Raw genomic sequence first — 22,889 nt, forward strand, 5'->3', positions numbered from 1 at the left:
CCTCACATTTCAATTAAAATGTTCACATTAATGAATGGTACAGTGTTATTGTACTTGTTTAGATTGGTGACAGATAGCCTTGGTCCTTCAATTAACGCTATGTTCAGTACTGGCCAAATGCTTGTTCATATTTATGACTTAAAACAGACAGAAAAATAACAGAACTTAAACTCTTTTGATTAAAGCTTTTAGTCCTCTTGAAAAACAGGCTGATGGAATGTTCAATAAATGATCAAAATTCATTTGAACTGTCATGATCTGCAGTAAATTAGTATATGAGTAATACAGTATTTGAGTCACAACTTGAAAACAGTGAACCCATAATAAAATAGTTATTAGCAGCTTTATCATCAATGGTGTAACCATTTTCCCTGTCACACACTCTATGATAGGTGCTATGACTGAAACAAAAAATAAGCTGTAATTTGGTTTCAGGCAAAATATTTTAAATCAGAACAACTGTATCATTTAGAGAGGAATGGTCATATTGTTGTCACTGAAAGGAGAAAGATAAGATACATTCTGTCTGAACATAAGCAGTTCTTGATGGCGGTATACAGCTGAAAACCTCTGTTGTATCCAAACAAGAATCTTGGCGGGGCAGTTCTCATGGTCTCTAGATGTGCAAATGCGGCATTGGCACATCCTGCACTAGGTCATGCCCATTCAGAGGCACCACTGAACATTCGATAACACATTTGTATATAAAAACTCAATCTCAGAATCTCTACAAACAACTTTCAGTGGTGACTGAAAACAGACTGAGATAAAACATCAAGATGATCAGCGGTCCAAAGAACGTTTCTGGATTGCCTCAATTACAACATTTTTGAGGAGGGCGATTACAGAGCGGGGGTCGTCACTACCCACCACAGCACTGCCCGACACAATCATGTTAGCTCCAGCCTAAGAAAGTTGAAAGAGTAGGTCACAGATTGATCTAATTAACAGAGGAATACAATTGAAAAACTCATCACACTGCAACTCATATTTATATCTAACCAAATAAGTAACTAGAAAATCCAGATAAAAAAGTGAGAGAATAGTATAAACAATTGTGTTGCTGTTGTATTACTCATCGTTCAGCAATATGGTAGGAATAAAGACCCCAGCACACTCATGGATAAGTTCTTCTTTGTTCTTCACTCAGAGCCAAAAACGAGTTCAAAACAGCTGAGCAACGACATAGTATTTGCTAACATTCAGACACTGGCTACACCGCTGTGGGAGGCGTTTAGATGAAAATGAAAACCATAACTAATGTGGCATTAAAATGCATTATCAATGCCTTCATACCTCATTCTATGAGCAGAATTGACACAAGATCAGTAAAAGAAGCGGTTTTAAACACTCAATGATGATTTTAAGTAATATATATGCAGCAGATAATGTGTAATTTGTCATGCTTACATTCTGCATTCATGGCGCTAATGCGCTAACACATCAAATGTGCCCATAATGTGCGCCAATTACACTCTGTTATTGTAATTTATGATGACACTGATACTACTGCAAAGATGGGTGTATAAAAGTGTTAATGGGCAGAATACAGACAAAGGAATGATGATAGGCATACCTTACTATAGGCAGATGTTTGAATGGCTTTCAGGTGCAGATGGCATATGAGTGAATCAGCTCATCAAACAACAGAGTGAATGGGCACTTAAGAGCATTTGGGTAGACTGGATTCCTTTTGTAGAATAATAAAAACATTTTTTTAAAAAAAGCATGGCATGTTCTTGGAGAATATCTCTACGCGAACGATCGTACAGATGTAGGTATGTTTGCACCAGCTCACTTATAACTGCACGGCGGTGTGTTCATGCTGACTGATCTTGACTGTCTGAAGCACGTAACGGAATTAGCTGTCGGCCTCAAAGTAGGTGGAGATCCAGGTCACACCTACCGATGACGTGACAAATGGCAGTAAGAAGGTGTTTAGCAGCCAGTAAGAAATTTTCCTGAAAGTTTGCACTGGTGAGCTGTTACGAACTACCAAAACGAACTCAAAAGCACCTTCGTTTTGGTCATATTTTGTTCTAAATGACGTCACACCTATTCGTTCTTCAATTTCGTATTAAGTGTGCTGGGGCTTTATAGTGGCTCAGTTTAAATGTCCAAATGCATCAAAGAATCAGCACTCTTCAAGCAAAAGAACAAACGTAAACATTTTCTGAAAACAGGGTTCCCACAAATTTGTGTATCATTGAAAAACTAAATTAAAAAAAGAATGATTCACTCACAAATTTAATAATCGCTATGGCTTGCAAGCAAGTTTTTTTCTAAATGAAATTAAAATCTAGCCGAGCAAAGGAAAACCTGAGAAATTTATTATATTTGAAAGAAAATTCAATTACTTTTCCACAACTTGAGATTTCATTCATGCTAAAACAGGTCTGGAAAATGCATCTGTAAAATTCCCTGATATTTACGGGTTTCCCATGACCGAGGGAACCCTGAGAAATTATATTGATAATAAATGTAACTAACATAGAAACGTGGAATGGACTCATGTACCTCTGCACATTTGTGGATGCTGTCTGGACCAACTCCTCCATCCACTTCAATGTCCAGAGAAGGGAACTGACTTCTTAGCCAGCTCACCTGTGGAAACACACAACACAAGCATCTTCATTGTCCACTTCTGAAGAATGAGGAATCTAATTAAGACTATAACACACTCACAAACCTTTGGCATCATATCTTCCATAAACGTTTGACCACCAAAGCCAGGCTCTACTGTCATGACAAGAGCCATATCGATCTGTCTAGCCCATGGTGCTAATTCTTCAACAGTTGTTCCAGGTTTGATGGCAAGACCAACCTAAATAAAATAAAAACAGATATCTGCATTTTTATCTGCAAAACTTGTATGAAGTCACACAGACAAGTTAATCTAGCTTTTATATACACAATTGTTGTAGCATTTATCCAAATTAGGGGTGACTGCAACAGTCCATTTAACCATTAACATTTCTTTTTCATATTTTGGAAAATCCTAAAACCAAGATAACTCAAATTTTTCCACTTCCTTAATGCATGTGTAATGTTTCCAACACATTATTTTTTTTTTAAACTATTCCATTTCTGATTTTTTTCTATAGGTGTATGGTTTGAAAACTATATGCTCAGCCCTACACACCAGCATCCCTCTGTTAAAAACATATTTTATCTCATCTAAAAAAAAAAAAAAAAGTAAAATAATAATTATAATAATAATCACAAAGGAGCTGACTAAATCAGACACATCAAAATGATTTTTGAACAAAAATCCCCTTTTCTCCCCAATTTAGGAATGCCCAATTCCCACTACTTAGTATGTCCTCGTGGTGGCGTGGTTACTCACCTCAATCCAGGAGGCGGAGGACAAGTGTCAGTTGCCTCCACTTCTGAGACAGTCAATCCGCGCATCTTATCACGTGGCTCCTTGTGCATGACTCTGCGGAGACTCACAGCATGTGGAGGATCATGCTACTCTCCGCAATCCACACACCCCATTGACAGCGAGAACCACTAATCGCAACCACGAGGAGGTTACCCCATGTGACTCTACCCTCCCTAGCAACCGGGCCAATTTGGTTGCTTAGGAGACCTGGCTGGAGTCACTCAGCAGACCCTGGATTCAAACTCGTGACTCCAGGGGTGGTAGTCAGCATCGATACTTGCTGAGCTACCCAGGCCCCTAAAGGTGAATTTTTTAAGAATGTCTCTACTTTTTTCCTTTTAATGAAAGTGAAAAAGGACTGTGAAGCTCCAAAGAAAGCACCATAAAAGTATCATAAGAGATCCAAAAGTGAACAACTTTTTTGGTGTGTTCCTCACACATCACTTTATGCCATGAAATATAGTGCACACAAGTCGTTTGGACCACTTTTATGTTGTGTTTTTGGACGTTTTGGAGCTTCACAACCCCAGTCCTTATTCACTTTTATTAAGTGGACAAGAATGGACAGAATATTCTTCAAAAATGTAACCTTTGTGTTCCACTGAAGTCTGGAATGACATGAGTGAGAGTAAACAATGAGAGAATTTTCTTTTCTGGGCCAACTATTCCTGTACTTACCATTTATTACACTGTCTGGGACATGTCTCTAAATTTGTTCGTTAGTCAGCAGAGGATGCCTGAAATGTAAAAATTCACTGCCACAGTACTTGTCCAGTAGAGCTTGTAGTCCAAAAACCTGGAAGAGCAGTGGCGTGCTCAGACCTCAGCAGGGACAGGGGCGAAAGTATAGAAAAGGGCACTGATTTTTTTGTTTGTTATTATTTATTATATTTATTTTATTACATTTTTAAAGAGTAGCACTTATGTAGACTTATTCTTTGCTTTGAGTATTTAAGCATTTTTCTTGTATTATAACATAACTTTTCCCATTATTTCCTTTGACAAATAATAGCCTATTCTGTTATATTCCTAACAAAAAGCACCATATTTTACACTTTTTTTTTTTTTTTGACACGGTCTGTGATAATCCCATGTTTTTGACGTGTCACAGTAAAACCATGGTACTTTTTTTTTTTTTTTTAAAGTATCTTGGAGTACTATGACAGTATCATGAAATATGAATATAATCATTCAGTACCATGGTATTACCCTGGTAATGGCACAGTGTCTTTTTTTTTGTAATAGCGCTCTAATCTTTTTCTTGTCTCATTACTCTTTTCTCACCTCTGCACCCTCACTTTATCATTTTATCTCTGCTGCTTCCAGTCTGACCTAATCAACATGGTTTTGAATGGGTAGCTCACATGTCCAAAAATGGTAATACCATGGTATTTTTCTGAAAGTGTTTAGTCTAAGAGTTTAAACAAAAACAAAACTGGCTTTGCCTGATTCAGAAAGCTCCTTCAGTTATTAACAGCATTCTATAAAAGATGTCGGAAATGCAGCAGCAGTCGAGTATTAATCTGTTGATGAACTGACAACACAATACATGGAGTGGACATTTTAACTGGTTTGCATTTATAGTTCTGCGTTGGTGTGTCTGCATCGTTCTGTGAGTGCACAGCCAAAATGCTAACTATATGTTTCATAGATAAACAAAAGCAATGCAAGCAATATAATTTCTGGATTCTTAAATATTTATTAAATTATTGTAGCATCAAAAATGAGTTCAAAGTATGGTGAACATGTTTAGTTACATATTATTTATTATTCATGTTGCCTGCATTGCAGGCAGAAAATAAAGGAGGAAATTACTGTATGCTTGCTCTTGAGTCGCTTAATACATAAACATGTTTTGTTCTGTGCTGAAAAAAAACCCCAAAAATAATTAGTACTCGCCTTAATAACACAAAATGGGTGTCGTTTTAAAGACTTTACAATGCATACAGGCAATATAAGGAACTTTTACCAGGTGTTTTTTCATTTGCTGACAAATTAGAAGTGTTCCATTTCCATAACTTATGAAATATGATTATTTACTCTACACAAACTGTCAAACATACCATCAAATCATCAGGCCGATCGGAAAGTTTGCGAGTAGAAAACAACACATTACATAACATTACTTTTATTGTCACACAGCCATATACACAAGTTCAATGGTGTGTGAAATTCTTGGGTGCAGTTCCGATCAACATAGTCGTGACAGTGATGAGACATATACCGATTTACAATAACATCAAATTAACAACACAATTTAAAGTCTAATATACACATAATTACACACAACACAATATACAAATAATAACATACACTGTACAGTATACAATACACACAATATAGATACACATTATTCAATAAAAAAAGTATAAATAGTATATATAGAATGTACAGTAGGTTGTATTGTACTGTATTGACATTCAGGCTGTCGGTTGATAGTAAGTTGTTAAGAGAGAATATAATATAATTTATGACAGTCCGGTGTGAGATATAGAGTAATAAAGTGCAGTGCTGATGTATTTTGATCGTGGGAGATCAAGAGTTCAAAAGTCTGATTGCTTGGGGGGAAGAAGCTATCATGGAGTCGGCTGGTGCGGGTCCTGATGCTGCGATACCACCTGCCTGATTGTAGCAGTGAGAACAGCCCATGGCTCGGGCGGCTGGAGTCTCTGATGATCCTCCGAGCTTTTTCACACACCGCCTTGTATATATGTCCCGGAGGGAGAGAAGCTCACCTCCGATGATGTGTCTGGCAGTTCGCACCACCCTTTGCAGTGCTTTGCGGTTGTGGGCTGTGCTATTGCCGTACCAGGTGGAGATGCAGCCAGTCAGGATGCTATCTACAGTGCAGGTGTAGAACCGTGTGAGGATGTGGCGGTTCATTCCAAACTTCCTCAGCCGTCTCAGGAAGAAGAGGTGCTGATGAGCCTTCTTCACAATGGCCTCAGTGTGGATGGACCATGTGAGTTCCTCAGTGATGTGGACACCCAGGAACTTGAAGCTGCTGACTCTCTCTACTGGTGCTCCATTGATGGTGATGGGACTGTGATCTCTTCTCCTGAAGTCCACCACAAGCTCCTTTGTCTTACTGACGTTGAGGGAGAGGTTGTGCTCCTGACACCAGTGTGTCAGAGTGTGCACCTCCTCTCTGTAGGCTGTTTCATCATTGTCAGTGATCAGACCTATCACCGTCGTGTCATCAGCAAACTTAATGATGGCACTGGAGCTATGTGTTGCCACACAGTCATGCGTGTACAGGGAATACAAGAGTGGGCTAAAAACACAGCCCTGTGGGGCTCCAGTGTTGAGGGTCAGTGATGAAGAGATGTTGCTGCCTATTCTAACCACCTGGCGTCTGCTTGACAGGAAGTCCAGGATCCAGCTGCACAGCGAGCTGTTTAAGCCCAGAGCCCGGAGTTTCTCATCTAGCTTGGAGGCACTATGGTGTTGAATGCTGAGCTGTAGTCTACAAACAACATTCTCACATAAGTGTTCTTTTTTTCCAGGTGGGAGAGAGCAGTGTGTATATGTAGATGCAATGGCATCATCAGTGGAGCGGTTGTTGAGGTAAGCAAACTGCAATGGGTCTAGAGAGAGAGGCAGCACAGAGCAGATGTAATCTCTGATTAGTCTCTCAAAGCATTTGCTGATGATGGGGGTCAGAGCAACAGGACGCCAGTCATTTAAGCAAGTGATTTTTGATTTCTTTGGAACAGGCACAATGGTGGATGTTTTAAAGCATGTGGGGACTACAGACAAAGAGAGGGAAAGGTTGAAAATGTCCGTAAAAACACCAGCCAGCTGATTCGCGCTTGCTCGGATGACGCAGCCCAGAATGCCGTCTGGGCCCGCGGCTTTGCGGATATTCACCCGTCGGAAGGATCGGGTTACATCCGCTACAGAGCAGGAGAGTGAACTAACCTCTGTAGCTTCAGCCACGAGAGCTCTCTCCGCGCAGTGTTATTTCCCTCGAAACGAGCATAAAAAGTATTTAGCTCATCCGGGAGAGAGGCAGTGGTGTTCATGGCGGAGTTTTTATTCCCTTTAAAGTCCGTGATGATGTTAATTTCCTGCCACATGCTTCTAGAGTTGGTGGTGTTAAACTGACCTTCAATCTTGTTCCTGTACTGGCGTTTTGCTGTTTCGGAGGGCATAACTGGCTTGTTTATGCTCCTCCACGTTCCCGGAATTAAAAGCGGAGGTCCGCACATTAAGTGCCGTGCGAACATCGCTATTTATCCATGGCTTCTGGTTCGGATAGATCCGTGTTGTTCTGGTCGGAACGACGTCCTCTACGCACTTTCTGATGAAACACATTACGCTATCAGCGTAAAGCTCGATGTCGTCATCAGAGGCGGACCAGAACATCTCCCAGTCCGTGTGATCAAAACAGTCCTGTAGCGTAGAGTCTGATTGGTCCGACCAGTACTGGATCGTTCTGAGGGTGGGTGCTTCCTGTTTCAGTTTCTGCCTGTAAGTGGGCAGAAGCAGAATGGAAGAGTGGTCCGATTTGCCAAATGGTGGGCAGGGGAGGGATTTGTAGCCATCCCGGAAGGGAGAGTAGCAATGGTCCAAAACCCGGTCCCCTCGTGTGTTGAAACTAATGTGCTGGTGGTATTTTGGTGCGACTGATTTGAAACTGGCTTTATTAAAGTCACCCGGTCACAATGAACATGGCCTCAGGGTGTGCGGTTTCCTGCTTGCTTATAATCCCATACAGTTCCTCGAGTGCCCTGTGTGTGTCGGCTTGTGGCGGGACGTACACAGCAGTGATAATGACCGCTGTGAATTTACATTTATTCATTTGGCAGATGCTTTTATCCAAAGCACCTTACAAGAGAGGAAAACATAAGTGAATCATCTTAGGAGACAGTGGTATGAAAAGTGCTGTATTACAAAGTATCACTAGCATCATAATAGTATTCAAAACAGAATAAAAGTGCAACAGAATTTTTTTTTTATTTTTTAATGACTGGTTAAGTGCTCATGGAAAAGATGTGTTTTTAGTCATTTTTTGAAGACAGAAAGTGAGTCAGCTTCACGGATGGAGTTGGGAAGGTTGTTCCACCAACGTGGTACGATGAAGCTGAAAGTCAGGAAAAGTGTTTTGGTGCCTCTTTGTGTTGGTACAACAAGGCGACGTTCCTTAGCCGACCGCAGGCTTCTAGTGGGCATGTAGCTCTGCATAAATGATTTTAGGTATGCTGGAGCAGACCCAGTGACTGTTCTGTATGCCAGCATCAGAGCCTTGAATTTGATACGTGCATCAACCGGGAGCCAGTGTAGATACACAAGGAGTGGTGTAACATGTGCTCTCTTTGGTTCATTAAAGACCAGACGTGCTGCTGCATTCTGGATCATTTGGAGGGGTCTAGTTGTATATGCAGGGAGGCCTGCAATGAGAGCGTTACAGTGACTGGACAAGCAGTTGTGTGGCATGTTCAGAGAGGAAGGGTCTTATCTTCCTGATATTGTAGAGTGTAAATCTACATGATCTTGCGGTCTTTGAGATGTGGTCTGTGAAATTTAGTCTGTTGTCGATGGTTACCCCTAGATTTCTGACCGATTTGGAAGGCGTTACTGTAGTTGCACCCAGCTGCGCGGTGATGTTGTGTTCAACAGCAGGGTTGGCTGGAAAGACAAGGAGTTCAGTCTTGGCTGGGTTGAGTTGCAGGTGGTGCTCCTTCATCCAGGTCGAGATGTCCACCAGGCAGGCAGAAATTCGAGCAGTCACTGTGGTGTCGTTGGGCTGGAAAGACAAGTAAAGTTGCATGTCATCAGCATAGCAGTGGTAAGAGAAACCATGTCCTGAATGATGGGTCCCAGTGATGTTGTGTATATAAAGAGAAGAGAAGTGGCCCAAGCACTGATCCCTGAGGTACCCCAGTAAGTAGTTGATGTGGCTTGGATACCTCACCTTTCCAGGCTACCTTGAAGGACCTACCTGAGAGATAGGAATTAAACCAGTCAAGCACAGTTCCTGTGATGCCCAGCGAGGAGAGGGTAGAGAGTTCCCTCGGTAGCCAGAATGGTCGACACAGAAGCATGAGAAATTCCAGATCAGGAGAGCAGAAAGACTTGATAGAATGTTCGTTCCTCTGATCACACCAGGATTTGTTGATCATAAAACATACACCACCACCTCTGCTTTTACCTGAGAGGTCTTTCGCTCTGTCCGCTCGGTGCATGGAGAACCCCGCAGGTTCAATGGCTGAGTCTGGAATCTCCGCAGACATCCAAGTTTCCATAAGGCAGATAATGCAGCAGTCCCTCATCTCTCGTTGGAAAGAGATCCGCGCTTTCAGCTCGCAGAGCTTGTTATCCAGAGACTGAACATTTGCCAGTAGAATACTGGGTAGCGGGAGTCGATTTGCGCGGCGTCTTACTCTGATGAGAACGCCGGCTCTGTTTCCACTTTTCCTCTTGCGTTTCCGCGGCCGTGCAGCACAGACAAAGAGCTCCGCTTGCGTGTTTGTAAACAGTGGGTCGGTATTGAGGAATTTGAAGTCCGGTTTACGGTGTGTAATTGCTGAACCAATGTCCAAAAGTGTTTGTCTGTCATGGACAATAAGGCAGACAACATCCAAGACAAAAAACATAAGAATTGTAAACAAAACAAACAGAACACTACCATGTTGTGTCCGAGCTCGCAACACAGCAGCCGTACTCGGCGCCATCTTGAGTCTGGCGCGCCATCTTATTTCACTCACATATTAAATTAATATCAAGTAATGGCCTGGAGAAAAAAGCTTTTAGAGTGTATATGCTGTAAACAGATATCTTCTGTTGTGTTTCGCTTGTAACTTCATGAAACACAAACAGAACAAAAAAACAGCTGATGCTCCATGACACACTTCAATGCTCCAGGGCGAATTCAAAACTACATTTTTGCTCCCTCAAAGGGCACTTCTGCAGCAGGGACACCACCCGAAAGCTCGTTCCAAATGAAAGTGAGAAAATGAATGGGCCCTTCAACAAGACGAAGGGCACATTCATACAGTAATTCTGTGTTGTCTTCAGAGTACCTACATCAAGGGCTCTGTACCTCAGAGTGAGTAGGACATAGGGAGGATCACTTGTGATTAGAATCCTCCCCCGCTGTAGTGCGTGCTGTTAAAGGCACCTACGCTTAATTTTCTTTAATACCCATGTGATTTACAAAGAAACCTCGTCTTAACACATTATTACTGTTATTGTGAGATTATTACGAGATTCAATTTTAACTATTTTAATTTAATTATTAAAATTTTTACTTTTTTTTCTGGACGACCAGAAGGGCACCTTTAGATTTGTGAAAGGCTTGTGCCCCTGCTACCCCCGTTCTGTGCATGTCACAGCAGAAGAGAATTTGCTATGGGTTCCCTCAAGATTTTCCTATGGGTTTTTATAATGGTTTTTGAACTTTAAGGTAAAATAAGGTCTGTGGTAAACATTACTTGACAATATGTGGATGTTTTGTTCCACAACATAAATTACACAATTTCATACCTCAAACGTGAATATACATACTGAATTACATACTTTTATTTAAAAACACACTGTGGCTTCAAAATTCACATTTGAGGTATGAAATTGTGTAATTTATGTTGTAGAACAAAACGTCCACGTATCATCAAGTAATGTTGACAGCAAACTCATAAATTCAAAAACTCCATTATAAAAACCCATAGGAAAATCCCAAGCGAACCAATGGCGAATTAGACTTCCGGGTTCACCTACAAATCAACGTCATGGCTGAAAAGCTCTATAGAAGTCCAATGAAACAAGCATCTGCCTATGCATAGATTCTAGAATATAGCACGTGTAAGCAAATGTGCTATAACCAATGTGATAGAAGTAAATAAATGTATGTCTTAATAAAAGCATGGCAGATGATTGCCAAATGAAAACCCTTAAATGTCTTTGCATATACTGTGTTGCATTAAAAAGCATAAATAATAACAATAAAAAAAAAAAACAATACTGACAGTTTCTCCCCTTTCCACAGACCTTCATGCCACTCTCTCTGATTTCCTTGATGAGGTTGCCAGGGTTGGTGGTGGCTTCCAAGTGGAAAGTGTACTGATTGGCTCCTGCTGCTGCTATGGGCTTCACCCACTGCTCTGGCCTGGACACCATCATATGCATGTCTGTAATAAGGTAAAGGGTAAGCAAAACCTAAAACACATCCACCGAGCAAACACTACAATGTTTTGTTTTGTTTATTTGGTTTGTCGCAAAGTTAATAACGTTTATTTAACAATCCAGATAAAGGGTTAAAATGTAAGAGAATCCAGGATAGGACGTTTTGGTAACACTTGACAGTAAGGTTCCATTCATTAGTTAATGCATTAGGTATCATGCACTAACAACTAACAAAACAGCATTTATTAATCTTTGTTAATGTTCATTAATAAAAATACTGTTGTTCATTGTTAGTTCATAGTGCATTAACTAATGTTAATACTTGTAACTTTTGATTTAAAAAAATGTATAACTATATGTTGTAATTAACATTAACCAAGATTAATAAATGATGTAAAAGTATTGTTTATAGTTAGTTAATGTTAACTAACGTTGTTAAATAATTTTAAACAAATGGAAACTTATTGTAAAGTGTTACCGACATTTTATTTCTAAAAGAATGAAACAAATTTCAACTGACTGCTAAGTGAACTAACAATGTTCAAAAGGTACTAGACATTGACAACTGTACATTGACTTGAAGACTTAAACTTCAGCAAATCACTAAACATCAGACTGTGTGCAGCTCACAATAAATAGAAACATGAAGAAATTCACTTTTGCAAAGCATGAAACTCACCAAAAAATGGTTCAGGACCAATAGAACTTCGTAAACATTCCACCATAGGATGTCCAAATGTGATGTTTGGTACAAAATGTCTTAAGATGCAAAAGAACAGGGAAAGAGTAAGATAAGACTTAGATAGATGTCTTAATATTTGACACGTGATTATTCCAATATCACCCCAACTTAAAGATGAACCCAACTTATTCTGTCTCTATTAATAATTATAATAATTATTATTAGTAGTATGTTTTCTAATTATCACAAAACATAAATATTATTATACTAGCATATCCTACTGATGAAGTTAACATTCTAACATATTTGACTAATTAACAGGTGTACTATCAATGAATCTCTCTATGCCTACTCATATTTTGAATTAATTTAGCAGAAAACGTTTTTAAACGATGATGGTCTCTAAGAACTGGGTCATTTGTTTGCAATAACTGTCATCAGGTCATCATAAGGTGGAAAAGTTAAATAAAGAACTACAAACTTTATTTCTCACCCATCCATAACGTCAAGGTGCAGATAGTCAGCACCGCACTCCATCATTCTCTCACATTCTCTCCCGAGTTGCGACAGGTCGCTGCTCAAAACAGAAGGTCCAATTTTCGCTGTATACACCATGTTGCTCGCTGTCTGCCTCAACAACCGCTCACACACTTCCGCTAGTCGTCTTCGTCTTCTTCTTCTCTTCGTTTTTTTAGCGGATCTCAAACAACATTTAAAGGTGCATACCGCCACCTACTGTACATGAGTGTGTATCACCATGTCACCTAGCTCATATTATATTATTCAATCTAGTGCATTTTAAAAAGGTAAAAAGTGCCCTCCTGATCTCTCTTACCCCTTCTTCCTCCCCTTCCGTTCCCGATACCTGTTTTAGATCCCACACCCATCCTGTTTCTTTTACTTTGTAATGTAAGTTTCTTCTATCAGATTAATATATGGAACAATGCATAATTATATGTTCTACATTTTCTTTATCTCCACAGTTAGCACACTTATTACTATTTCTTTTCCCTAGAACAGCCAACGTACTATTTAATCCTGTGTGATCTAATCTGAGTCTTGTTATTATTATTTCCTCTCTTCTGTTCTTTTTTTTATAGATCTTTATTTTAACTGATTTTTTAATTTTTATAATATCCCCTTCCTTTCAGATGTTCATCCCACTTTTCCTGCCAAATCTCCATACATTTATTCTTAATCAGAGCTTTTTCTTCTCCTATTCCTAATGTAACTGATATTGCAATTTCCTTTTGTAAGGCTTTTTTTGCAAGCAAATCAGCACCCTCATTTCCTTTCAGACCCTCATGAGCTGGCAGCCAACAAAACTGCACATCAATACCATCTCTATGGATCCTAAACAAATTATGAAATAGTTCTATGATATGATCTTCTCTATCAGTTTTCCTCGATTGGATGCTTCCCAAAACAGCGACTGAATCAGAGCATATTACCACCCTGTCTGGTTTAACCTCTTCAACCCATTGTAACCCTATTATAACTGCCACTAATTCTGCTGTGTACACTGATATATAATCAGAAAGTCTTTTAGCAATGGATATTTTAAACTCAGGAATGTATACACCGATTCCCACACACCCTTGCTTATTCTTTGACCCATCTGTGTAAATTTTAAGGTAGTTGAAATACTTATTTCTTACATATAAACGTGCTTTGTTACCCACTTTCCATTTGTTTGCCATTCTCTTTTCTTCTCTAATGTATTAATATCTACTTCTGTTGCTGGATAAAGCCATGGTGGAATATTACTAATTGGGGAAGTCCTAGTGAACGCTATAGACTCCAAGCCATATTCCCTTGCTCTTCCTTTCGATGTCTATCCAAATCCACTTCTCTTAAATTTGTCATATTCCCAGCAGCTCTGAATTGTTATTTTGTGGGGTTTTCCTCTCCACATCCTTTTAACCTAATCCAGTATGTAAGTGATAATTTTTCTCTTCTGACCTCCAATGGTATTTCACCTGCTTCTATTAGTACAGCATTAATGGGGGTTGACTTTATGGCTCCAATACAGAGCCGTAGAGCTCTATACTGTAATCTGTCTATATTTAGTAGTATTGTCTTAGCTGCTGCTCCATAGACTATACATCCATAATCAATTGTTGATCTCATAATAGCTCTGTATATATCAATTAGTGACTGCTTATCAGCCCCCCAATCATATCCAGCCACTGCTCTTAGTGCCGTATTACTTTCTTGCATTTTGATTCTATATGTTTAATATGCAATTTCTATGTGTATTTATCATCTAGCCATAGTCCTAAGTACTTAAACTCAACACCCTTTCCATTGGCTTCCCATATAGTGTCAGCTTCTCAACATCAATCTTTTGCTTATTTGTAAATATCATATAGCAGGACTTACTCACTGACAGCTTAAACCCCTGTTTATATGACCATTTTTCCACTTTCTTTATTGCTTCACTTAATTTTGCTATTACATATTTCACATTTCTTCTCCTTATCCATATAGCCCCATCATCTGCATATAATGCAGATTTGATACATCCTTCAAGATCTGAGAAAATGTCATTTATTATGATATTAAACAGTGTAGGACTGATTACACTTCCGCTATTCTTTGAGGTGTTTCAAAATAAAAGTTGTGTATTATCTCCTTAGATAATACATAGATATACATACGGGAGGGGTATATGAAAATAAAACATAATTCAGATGTTCGACCAGGTTGTGTTTTTGAGTGTAGACTTGCATAAACATTGAAAAAGTTAAATAGTTGTTTCATGGTTTAAACACAATGTGGGCTGAATGAACTAAAACAGCACCCCAAGCATATTTCCATAACATTTTCCATAAAAGCAGACTGGATTATGGGTTGTTTTTTCTTCTTCAGTATATAGCCATAAGGTATTAACTGGTGGATTGTGTTGGTATCAATGGTGTATGGGACAATATGGATAAAATGTATGTGGGCTCTCTGTGTATACCTACGAGAAGAGGCTAAATGTTAGTGATGCTGATGGCCTTTTATTAATAAATAAACAGAGAGTAAATCCTTCAAAAATATAAATTTCTGATGTAATATATTGCAAAATTGTATATTTTAGATGTAAAACCAAGTGGTGTCTGTTAGTTTGTTGTTAAAACAAAACACAAGCATGTAATCATAATCAGCACCATCTTTTTCCCCCACAGATAGATGTTCTGCTCTCCTGTGCCCTCTTAGGGGTGGTTGTCCATAATTGATCACAGGAGTTCTGCAAGTAGCATGAAATGCCATATAAACATTTTTATTTTTATTTTTTATTTTTTATGTTTTGATTATGTGGGAGGTAAACAACAAATAAACATCAATAATTAAACAGACCTACAGTGAAGCGAACATATAAGGTCACATTACACTGCACAACCTATGGACCAATGTTTTTTACTGAACACTTCAAATCTACAATGTAATTATTAACCCTTTTATGTTTATCATGTAAATCAGTTTTGAAGATTTAGAGCTTTGCCACAAATAGTGATTTTTGAAGAGAAAGTATGAATCGAGCAGTAGGATTCCCCTTTAATGTTAAAGGGTTAGTTCACCCAAAAATGAAAATTCTCTCATTTACTCACCCTCCTTCCATCCCAGATGTGTATGACTTTATTCCTTCTGCAGAACACAAAGATTTTTAGAAGAATATTTCAGCCCTGTGGGTCCTTACAATGCAAGTGAAAGATGACCAGACCTTTGTTGTTAAAAAAAATCACATAAAGGAAACATAAAAGTAATTTATATGACTTCAGTGATCAAATCTATATCTTCAGAAGTTATATGATAGGTGTGGGTGAGAATCTCCACTTTCACCTTTACATCTGAAAGCCACATCTGGTGCCTGTGCAAGGATTACTTTTTCCTTTATGTGATTTTTGGAACAACAAATGTGCATTGTAAGAACCTACAGAGCTGAAATATTCTTCTAAAAATGTTTGTTTGTGTTCTGCAGACAGAAATTCATACACATCTGGGATGGTATGAGGGTGAGTGAATAATGAGAGAATTTTCATTTTTGTGTAAACTATCCCTTTAAGGTTTTGACATTGACATTGAATATTAATTACAGTGTTCACTGATGTAATTGCTCTGATGAGCTTGACTGTTTACAAAAGTTTGTCCTCAAAGCCACTCCCTTCCGATTCTTTAAGTCCGGCCGATTGCCGGTCTGTGACAGATGTTTCCTTCCATCTCCACAGTAGTAAACAGTTTCAGTTGTCCTCAGAATTGATTGTCTTAACTTTTATTATTATTATTATTATTATTATTATTATCCTTGGGTCAAGATGTTGCTTAAAAGAGAGATGCTGATATTGATTAAACCAATGTTACTTATTAGGCATTTCACTTACTTTTTCAAATTTTACCAGTTTCTCATATCCCAGTTTTGGAAAATATTATTATTATTTGTATTTATTTTTTATTTATTTTTTGGGACCAATGCAAATTAATAGTTAATCCAAAAAATTAAAATTAAGGCAGAATTTTTATTTTTGGATGAACTAACTCTTCAACATACCTGTTTCCAACAATTATAATGTTAAAAACAATTAATTCAAGCATTGTTTGTATACTTTTACTCAGGGGTTATCTTTATGTCAAACCTCTGTAGCATACTGTTTCCCCCCATAGTATGCTTATTGAATCCCAATAAAAGCTTACTGAAGTTTTTTTTTTAAAACCTAAGACATTCAGACATTTTGCTGACACTATACTGTATATCCTGATTGCATATAGCTGTGTGTTTTATAGATCTTTCAAGGTTTCACAACAATACTAATAATTATTCATCAATTATCTGAACCATGCCAACTTTTGAAAACTCCCTATGCTTAGACAGCACATCCTTTTTAATACCTCCTGTTTTGTTTGGCCTCTAATCAGACAAGGCATTCAATTCACTTCCTTTTTAAGGTGAGCCTGTTGCAGGCTATTGAATTTCAGTGTTCTTTTTGTCTTCAGTTCGTTGTCAACATCTAAAGGCAACAGAACTTCACATTACCTAACCTGGTCAAATGGTCTGGCCTTACCTAGACCTGCGTCTCAGACTCCCCTCCAAAAAGCCAAGTCCTTGGTTTACTGGCCCTTAAAGAGATGAATTCAATTTTTTTCCACCTCTTCCCTCACCTTGATACACTGACATCAGGAAAGTTTGTTTCTAGAGCCACTAGTAAGGCTCCAGTAACACTACATTTCCAATATTTATTTTTCAGAAGCCTTTTGCCAGAAAAGTAGTTAGTGTAAAACTAGCACCTAATTTAAGTGCAATAACACAACTGTTGAAAGTTTTTATATAACAATTTATTTTGTGATGGGAAACTGAAAATATAAATGGCACAATAAAGGGGTCAAAATGTGTGTAAACCAAGTCTGGTAACTTATATTAGACTATACTACCAAAGCCATATCTACTTGATTTACCATCATCTCATTGAAAAGCAATAATTCTGTGTAGCATACAATGTTGATGAGTTTTGTGAGTGCTCCATCTGAAATCTTTTAAAAGGGGTTCCCGCTGTGTGTCTGAAGGGAATGATGTTTTACATTGCTTCTGGGAATAGTCTTTGCTTCTTCTACCTCATTCCTAATGGCTCTGACGTGAGAAGCACTGTATCACATGCATGCTGCTGGTTGCTTATATGAGAGCGCTTGTTCTAGAGGGGGACCAAACTCTGACCAACAGCTGAAATATATGGTAAAGATTAGAATGGAGGATGGAATTGTATCAAGAACTTATACAGTTGAAGTCAGAAGTTTACATACACTTAGGTTGAAGTCATTAAAACTAATTTTTTTAACTACTCCACAGATTTCATATCGGCAAACTATAGTTCTGGCAAGTCATTCAGGACATCTGCTTTGTGCATAACACAAGTAATTTTTCCAACAATTGTTTACAGACAGATTGTTTAACTTTTAATTAAACTTTTCACAATTCCAGTGGGTCAGAAGTTTACATACACTAAGTTAACTGTGCATGAAAGCAGCTTGGAAATTTCCAGAAAATTATGTCAAGCCTTTAAACAATTAACCTCTGATAGGAGGTGTTCTGAATTGGAGGTGTACCTGTGGATGTATTTTAAGGCCTACCTTCAAACTCAGTGCCTCTTAGCTTGACATCATGGGAAAATCAAAAGAAATCAGCCAATATCTCAGAAAAAAAATTGTGGCCCTCCACAAGTCTGGTTCATCCTTGGGTTGCAATTTCCAAACGCCTGAAGGTACCAAGTTCATCTGTACAAACAATAGTACACAAGTATAAACACCATGGGACCACGCAGCCATCATACATCTCAGGAAGGAGACGCGTTCTGTCCACAAGAGATGAACTTAGTTTGGTGCAAAAAGTGCAAATCAATCCAAGAACAACAGCAAAGGATATTGTGAAGATGCTGGAGGAAACAAGTAGACAAGTATCTATATCCACAGTAAAATGAGTCCTATATCGACATAATCTGAAAGGCTGCTCAGCAAGGAAGAAGCAAATGGTCCAAAACCGCCATGCAAAAGCCAGAATATAGTTTGCAAGTGCACATGGAGAAAAAAGATCTTACTTTTTGGAGAATTGTCCTTTGGTCTGATGAAACAAAAATTGAACATTTTGGCCATAATGACTATCATTATGTTTGGAGGAAAAAGGGTGAGGCTTGCAAGCTGAAGAACACCATCCAACTGTAAAGCATGGGGGTGGCAGCATCATGTTGTGGGAGTGATTTGCTGCAGGAGGGATTGGCACACTTCACAAAATAGATGGCATCATGAGGAAGGAAAATTATGTGGATATATTGAAGCAACATCTCAAGACATTAGCCATGAAGTTAAGGCTCAGTCGCAAATGGGTCTTCCAAATGGACAATGACCCCAAGCATACCTCCAAAGTTGTGGCAAAATGGCTTAAGAACAACAAAGTCAAGGTATTGGAGTGGCCATCACAAAGCCCTGACCTCAATCAAATAGAAAATTTGTGGGCAGAACTGAAAAAGCGTGTGCGAGCAAGGAGGCCTCCAAACCTGACTCAGTGACACCAGTTCTGTCTGGAAGAATGGGCCAAAATTCCAGCAACTTATTTTGAGAAGCTTGTGGAAGGCTACTCAAAACATTTAACCCAAGTTAAACAATTTAAAGGCAATGCTACCAAATACTAACAAATTGTATGTAAACTTCTGACCCACTGGGAATGTGATGAAAGAAATAAAAGCTGAAATAAATTACTCTCTCTACTATTATTCTGACATTTCACATTCTTAAAATAAAGTAGTGATCCTAACTGACCTAAGACAGGGAATGTTTTTTATGATGAAATGCCAGGAACTGTGAAAAACTGAGTTTAAATTAATTTGGCTAAGGTGTATGCAAACTTCTGACTTAATTGGTATAAACTACATGTTGGATACAATGTCCTTTGATCGCTTTACAAACACGCATTCGGAACCCGGAAGTTTTTCTTTCTTCCATATTTTACATCAGGCCTGTTAATGTGACCAGCTACAGGTCTAGGGGATATCTGAGCTGGCAGCAAGTGATCCACAGGCTGTGGAGCTCTGTGAATCTTGAGTATAAACTGTGGGAAACACGAAGAGACAGAAAAACGTTACGTCTTTCCCCAATTGCATTCAGTTTATTTCTGAGGCTGCAATCCGGGAGAAAGTCAGTCTCATGCGTTTTCCACAAGAGCGCCAAAGCACCACCTACTGGTGTGGCAGTGAAATACCACTATGTAAAACTCAATAAAAAAATTCTAATTATCCAAAAGATATATAGGGGGTGTCTATTTTTATATAAAACTTTCATTATGGCCTTTCTTATCCCATTACATTATCATTAATATCATGGTTATGTTTATGCTCTAGGTTGGGTAAGGTATTACAAGCTAAGGTTAGGATAGGGATGGGGTAAAGTTATGAAAACACAGTCTGGAATTAACACAGAACAAATGCCACATCGGGAACTACAAAGACATGAGTCAAGCGTCTCTCATTGGTGTGTGTATAACTCGTTCTATTTCATACAAATTAACTCGTTCGAATTGGTACGAATTTGCCACCTCGTTCTATTGTGACAATTTCTCGTGAGAGTTGTAAGCAGAGTTTCCTTGTGGTTAAATTGTGTTAGTATGCTGGAACTGTGGTTTGGATCATGTTCCTCATGGTAAGTTTACCAGTCATGCTATGCCCCAATGATGAATGATGCTGCCTCCATGGTGTCTGGAGTCACCTGTTTGTTTATTGATGTAAAGAGAGCTGGGTTCAGAACAGGCCAGTTCAAACAATCAATGATTGATTAGACCATGACCGACCAATGTGAAAAAGCCATTTCTAAAAAGCCAAACACAAATTACATGTTCTGTGTCAACAAACAAGACACTGAACTATTAATGGAAAAAAAGGTTATACATAGCCTATTGTATACAATCATTGAGCACTTTATTAGGAACACTATAGTCCTAATAAAGTGCCTGACATGGTCTTCTGTTGTTATAGCCCATCCGCCTCAAGGTTCGATGTGTTGTGCATTCGGAGATGCTATTCTGCTCACTAGAATTGCAAAGTGGTTATATGAGTTACTGTAGCCTTTCTGTCAGCTCAAACCAGTCTGGCCATTCTCCGTTGACCTCTCTCATTAACAAGGTGTTTCTGTCCGCAGAACTGCCATTCATTGGATGTTTTTTGTTTTTGGTACCATTCTGAGTAAACTCTAGATACTGTTGTGCATGAAAATCCCAGGAGATCAGCAGTTAAAGAAATACTCAAACCAGCCTGTCTGGCACCAGTCACTGAGATCAAATTTTTCCCCATTCTGATGGTTGATGTGAACATTAACTGAAGCTCCTGACTCATATCTGCACGATTTTATAAATTGCACTTCTGCCACACGGTTGGCTGATTAGATAATCGCATGAATAAGTAGTTGTACAGGTCTTCCTAATAAAGTGCTCAGTGAGTGTGTGTATATATATATATATATATATATATATATATATATATATATATATACTCTGATGAGCCAAAACATTATGACCACCTGACTAATATGTTGTTGGTCCTCTGCGTGCCGCCAAAACAGCACTGACCCACCATGGCATGGACAATCTACATCTACAAGTCCCCTGAAGGTGTCCTGTGATATCTGGCATCAAGACATTAGCAGCAGATCCTTCAGGTCATGTGAAGTCCATGGATTGGACTTGTTGGTCCAGTACGTCCCACAGATGCTCATTCGGATTGAGATCTGGTGAATTTGGAAGCCAGGGCAACACCTTGAACCCTTCATCATTATATTCCTCAAACCATTTCCAAACAATTTGTGCAGTGTGGCAGGGCGCATTATCCTGCTGAAAGAGACCACTGCCATCAGGGGCCATGAAGGGGTGTACCTGGTCTGCAACGATGTTTAGGTAGGTGGCAAACGTGAAAGACGTGCCAAATTGATGTCCACATGAATGTTCTGCGGGGTTTCCGAGCAGAACATTGCCCAGAGCATCACAATCCCTCCACTGGCTTGTCATCTTCCCACAGTGCATCTTGGTGCCATCACTTCCCCAGGTAAACGGCACACACGTACACGGCTGTCCACGTGGTGTAAAAGAAAACGGGACTCATTTGACCAGATGACCTTCTTCCACTGCTCCAAGGTCCAGTTCCGATGCTCGCATCCCCATTGTTGGCACTTTCGATGGTGGACGGGGTCATCATGGGCACTCTGACCGGTCTGTGGCTATGCAGCTCCATACGCAGCAGGGTGTGATGCACTGTGTTTTGTGACACATTCCTCCCGTAACCATCATTAAAATTTTCAGTGACTTGTGCCATAGTAGACCTTCTGTCAGTTTGGACCAGATGGGATAGCCTTCGTTGCTCTCGCGCATCGATGAGCCTTGGGCGCCCAACACCCTGTCGCCGGTTTGTGGTTTGTCTCTCCTCGGACCACTGTCGGTTTGTACTACCCACTGCTAACTGGAAGCACCCACAAGCCTTGCTGTTTCATAGATGCTCTGACCAAGTCGTCTGGCCATAACAATTTGGCCCTTGTCAAAGTCACTCAGATCTTTACTGCTGCCCATTTCTCCTGCATTCGACACGTTGACAACGAGACCTGATTGTTTGCTTACCATCTTATCTACCCAGACCTTGATATGTGGCCTTGTTAGGAGATGATCAACGTTATTCGCTTCACCTGTGAGTGGTCATAATGTTTTGGCTCATCGGTGGATATATATATATATATATATATATATATATATACACTGTATAACAAGTATGTATTCAGTATGTGTGACGAGGAGGAGGGCTTGGCCGGGCCGTAAGGGTGCACGCCTGATGCTGAGTAGCTCAATCAGCGGGAGAGAGATAAAAGGAGGAGTCGGGGATGCCAAAGAGAGAGAGAGAGAGAGAGAGAGACACTGACTGTGTGTGTGTTTTGTCGACGTGAGTAATTATGTTCAAGTTCAGATTGATGTTGTGTTATAATTAAAGTCTTGTTGAATGTTGATCCGGTTCCCACCTCCTCCTTTCCCGAACCGTTACAGTATGTGTGGGTTTAGATTAATTTAAGGATTATCACAAAATGAGCATCTCATCATCATCCTGAGTATGGAAAAGATACTTGTTTCCAATAATTCAAAGGGTTTGTCCATACTGGTTCCATACTCCTCTCTGGTTTGCTTAGTATTCATAGATTTCTAAT

General features: G+C 39.2%; 1 protein-coding gene across 3 annotated transcripts; it reads right to left on the reverse strand.

Annotated features, from left to right (window-relative positions):
• Window positions 1-171: 171 nt before the first annotated feature.
• LOC127447307 (ribulose-phosphate 3-epimerase-like) lies at window positions 172-12,883 on the reverse strand. 3 transcript variants are annotated; one of them, XM_051709091.1, is made up of 6 exons: window positions 12,685-12,876; window positions 12,189-12,214; window positions 11,375-11,514; window positions 2,690-2,824; window positions 2,518-2,604; window positions 172-906 (listed from the first exon to the last, which is right to left on the reverse strand). In XM_051709091.1, exons 1-6 carry the CDS (start codon window positions 12,804-12,806, stop codon window positions 784-786), a joined length of 633 nt encoding a protein of 210 aa, XP_051565051.1. In that variant the 5' UTR covers window positions 12,807-12,876; the 3' UTR covers window positions 172-783. The 3 variants fall into 3 exon arrangements, with proteins under 3 accessions (XP_051565051.1, XP_051565050.1, XP_051565052.1); XM_051709090.1 differs by having other exon boundaries at window positions 12,189-12,268; XM_051709092.1 differs by lacking the exon at window positions 12,189-12,214 and having other exon boundaries at window positions 11,375-11,492; window positions 12,685-12,883.
• Between the last annotated feature and the right edge of the window lie 10,006 nt (window positions 12,884-22,889).

This window comes from Myxocyprinus asiaticus, chromosome 10, assembly GCF_019703515.2.
Source record: "Myxocyprinus asiaticus isolate MX2 ecotype Aquarium Trade chromosome 10, UBuf_Myxa_2, whole genome shotgun sequence".
Taxonomy (NCBI): Eukaryota; Metazoa; Chordata; class Actinopteri; order Cypriniformes; family Catostomidae; genus Myxocyprinus; species Myxocyprinus asiaticus.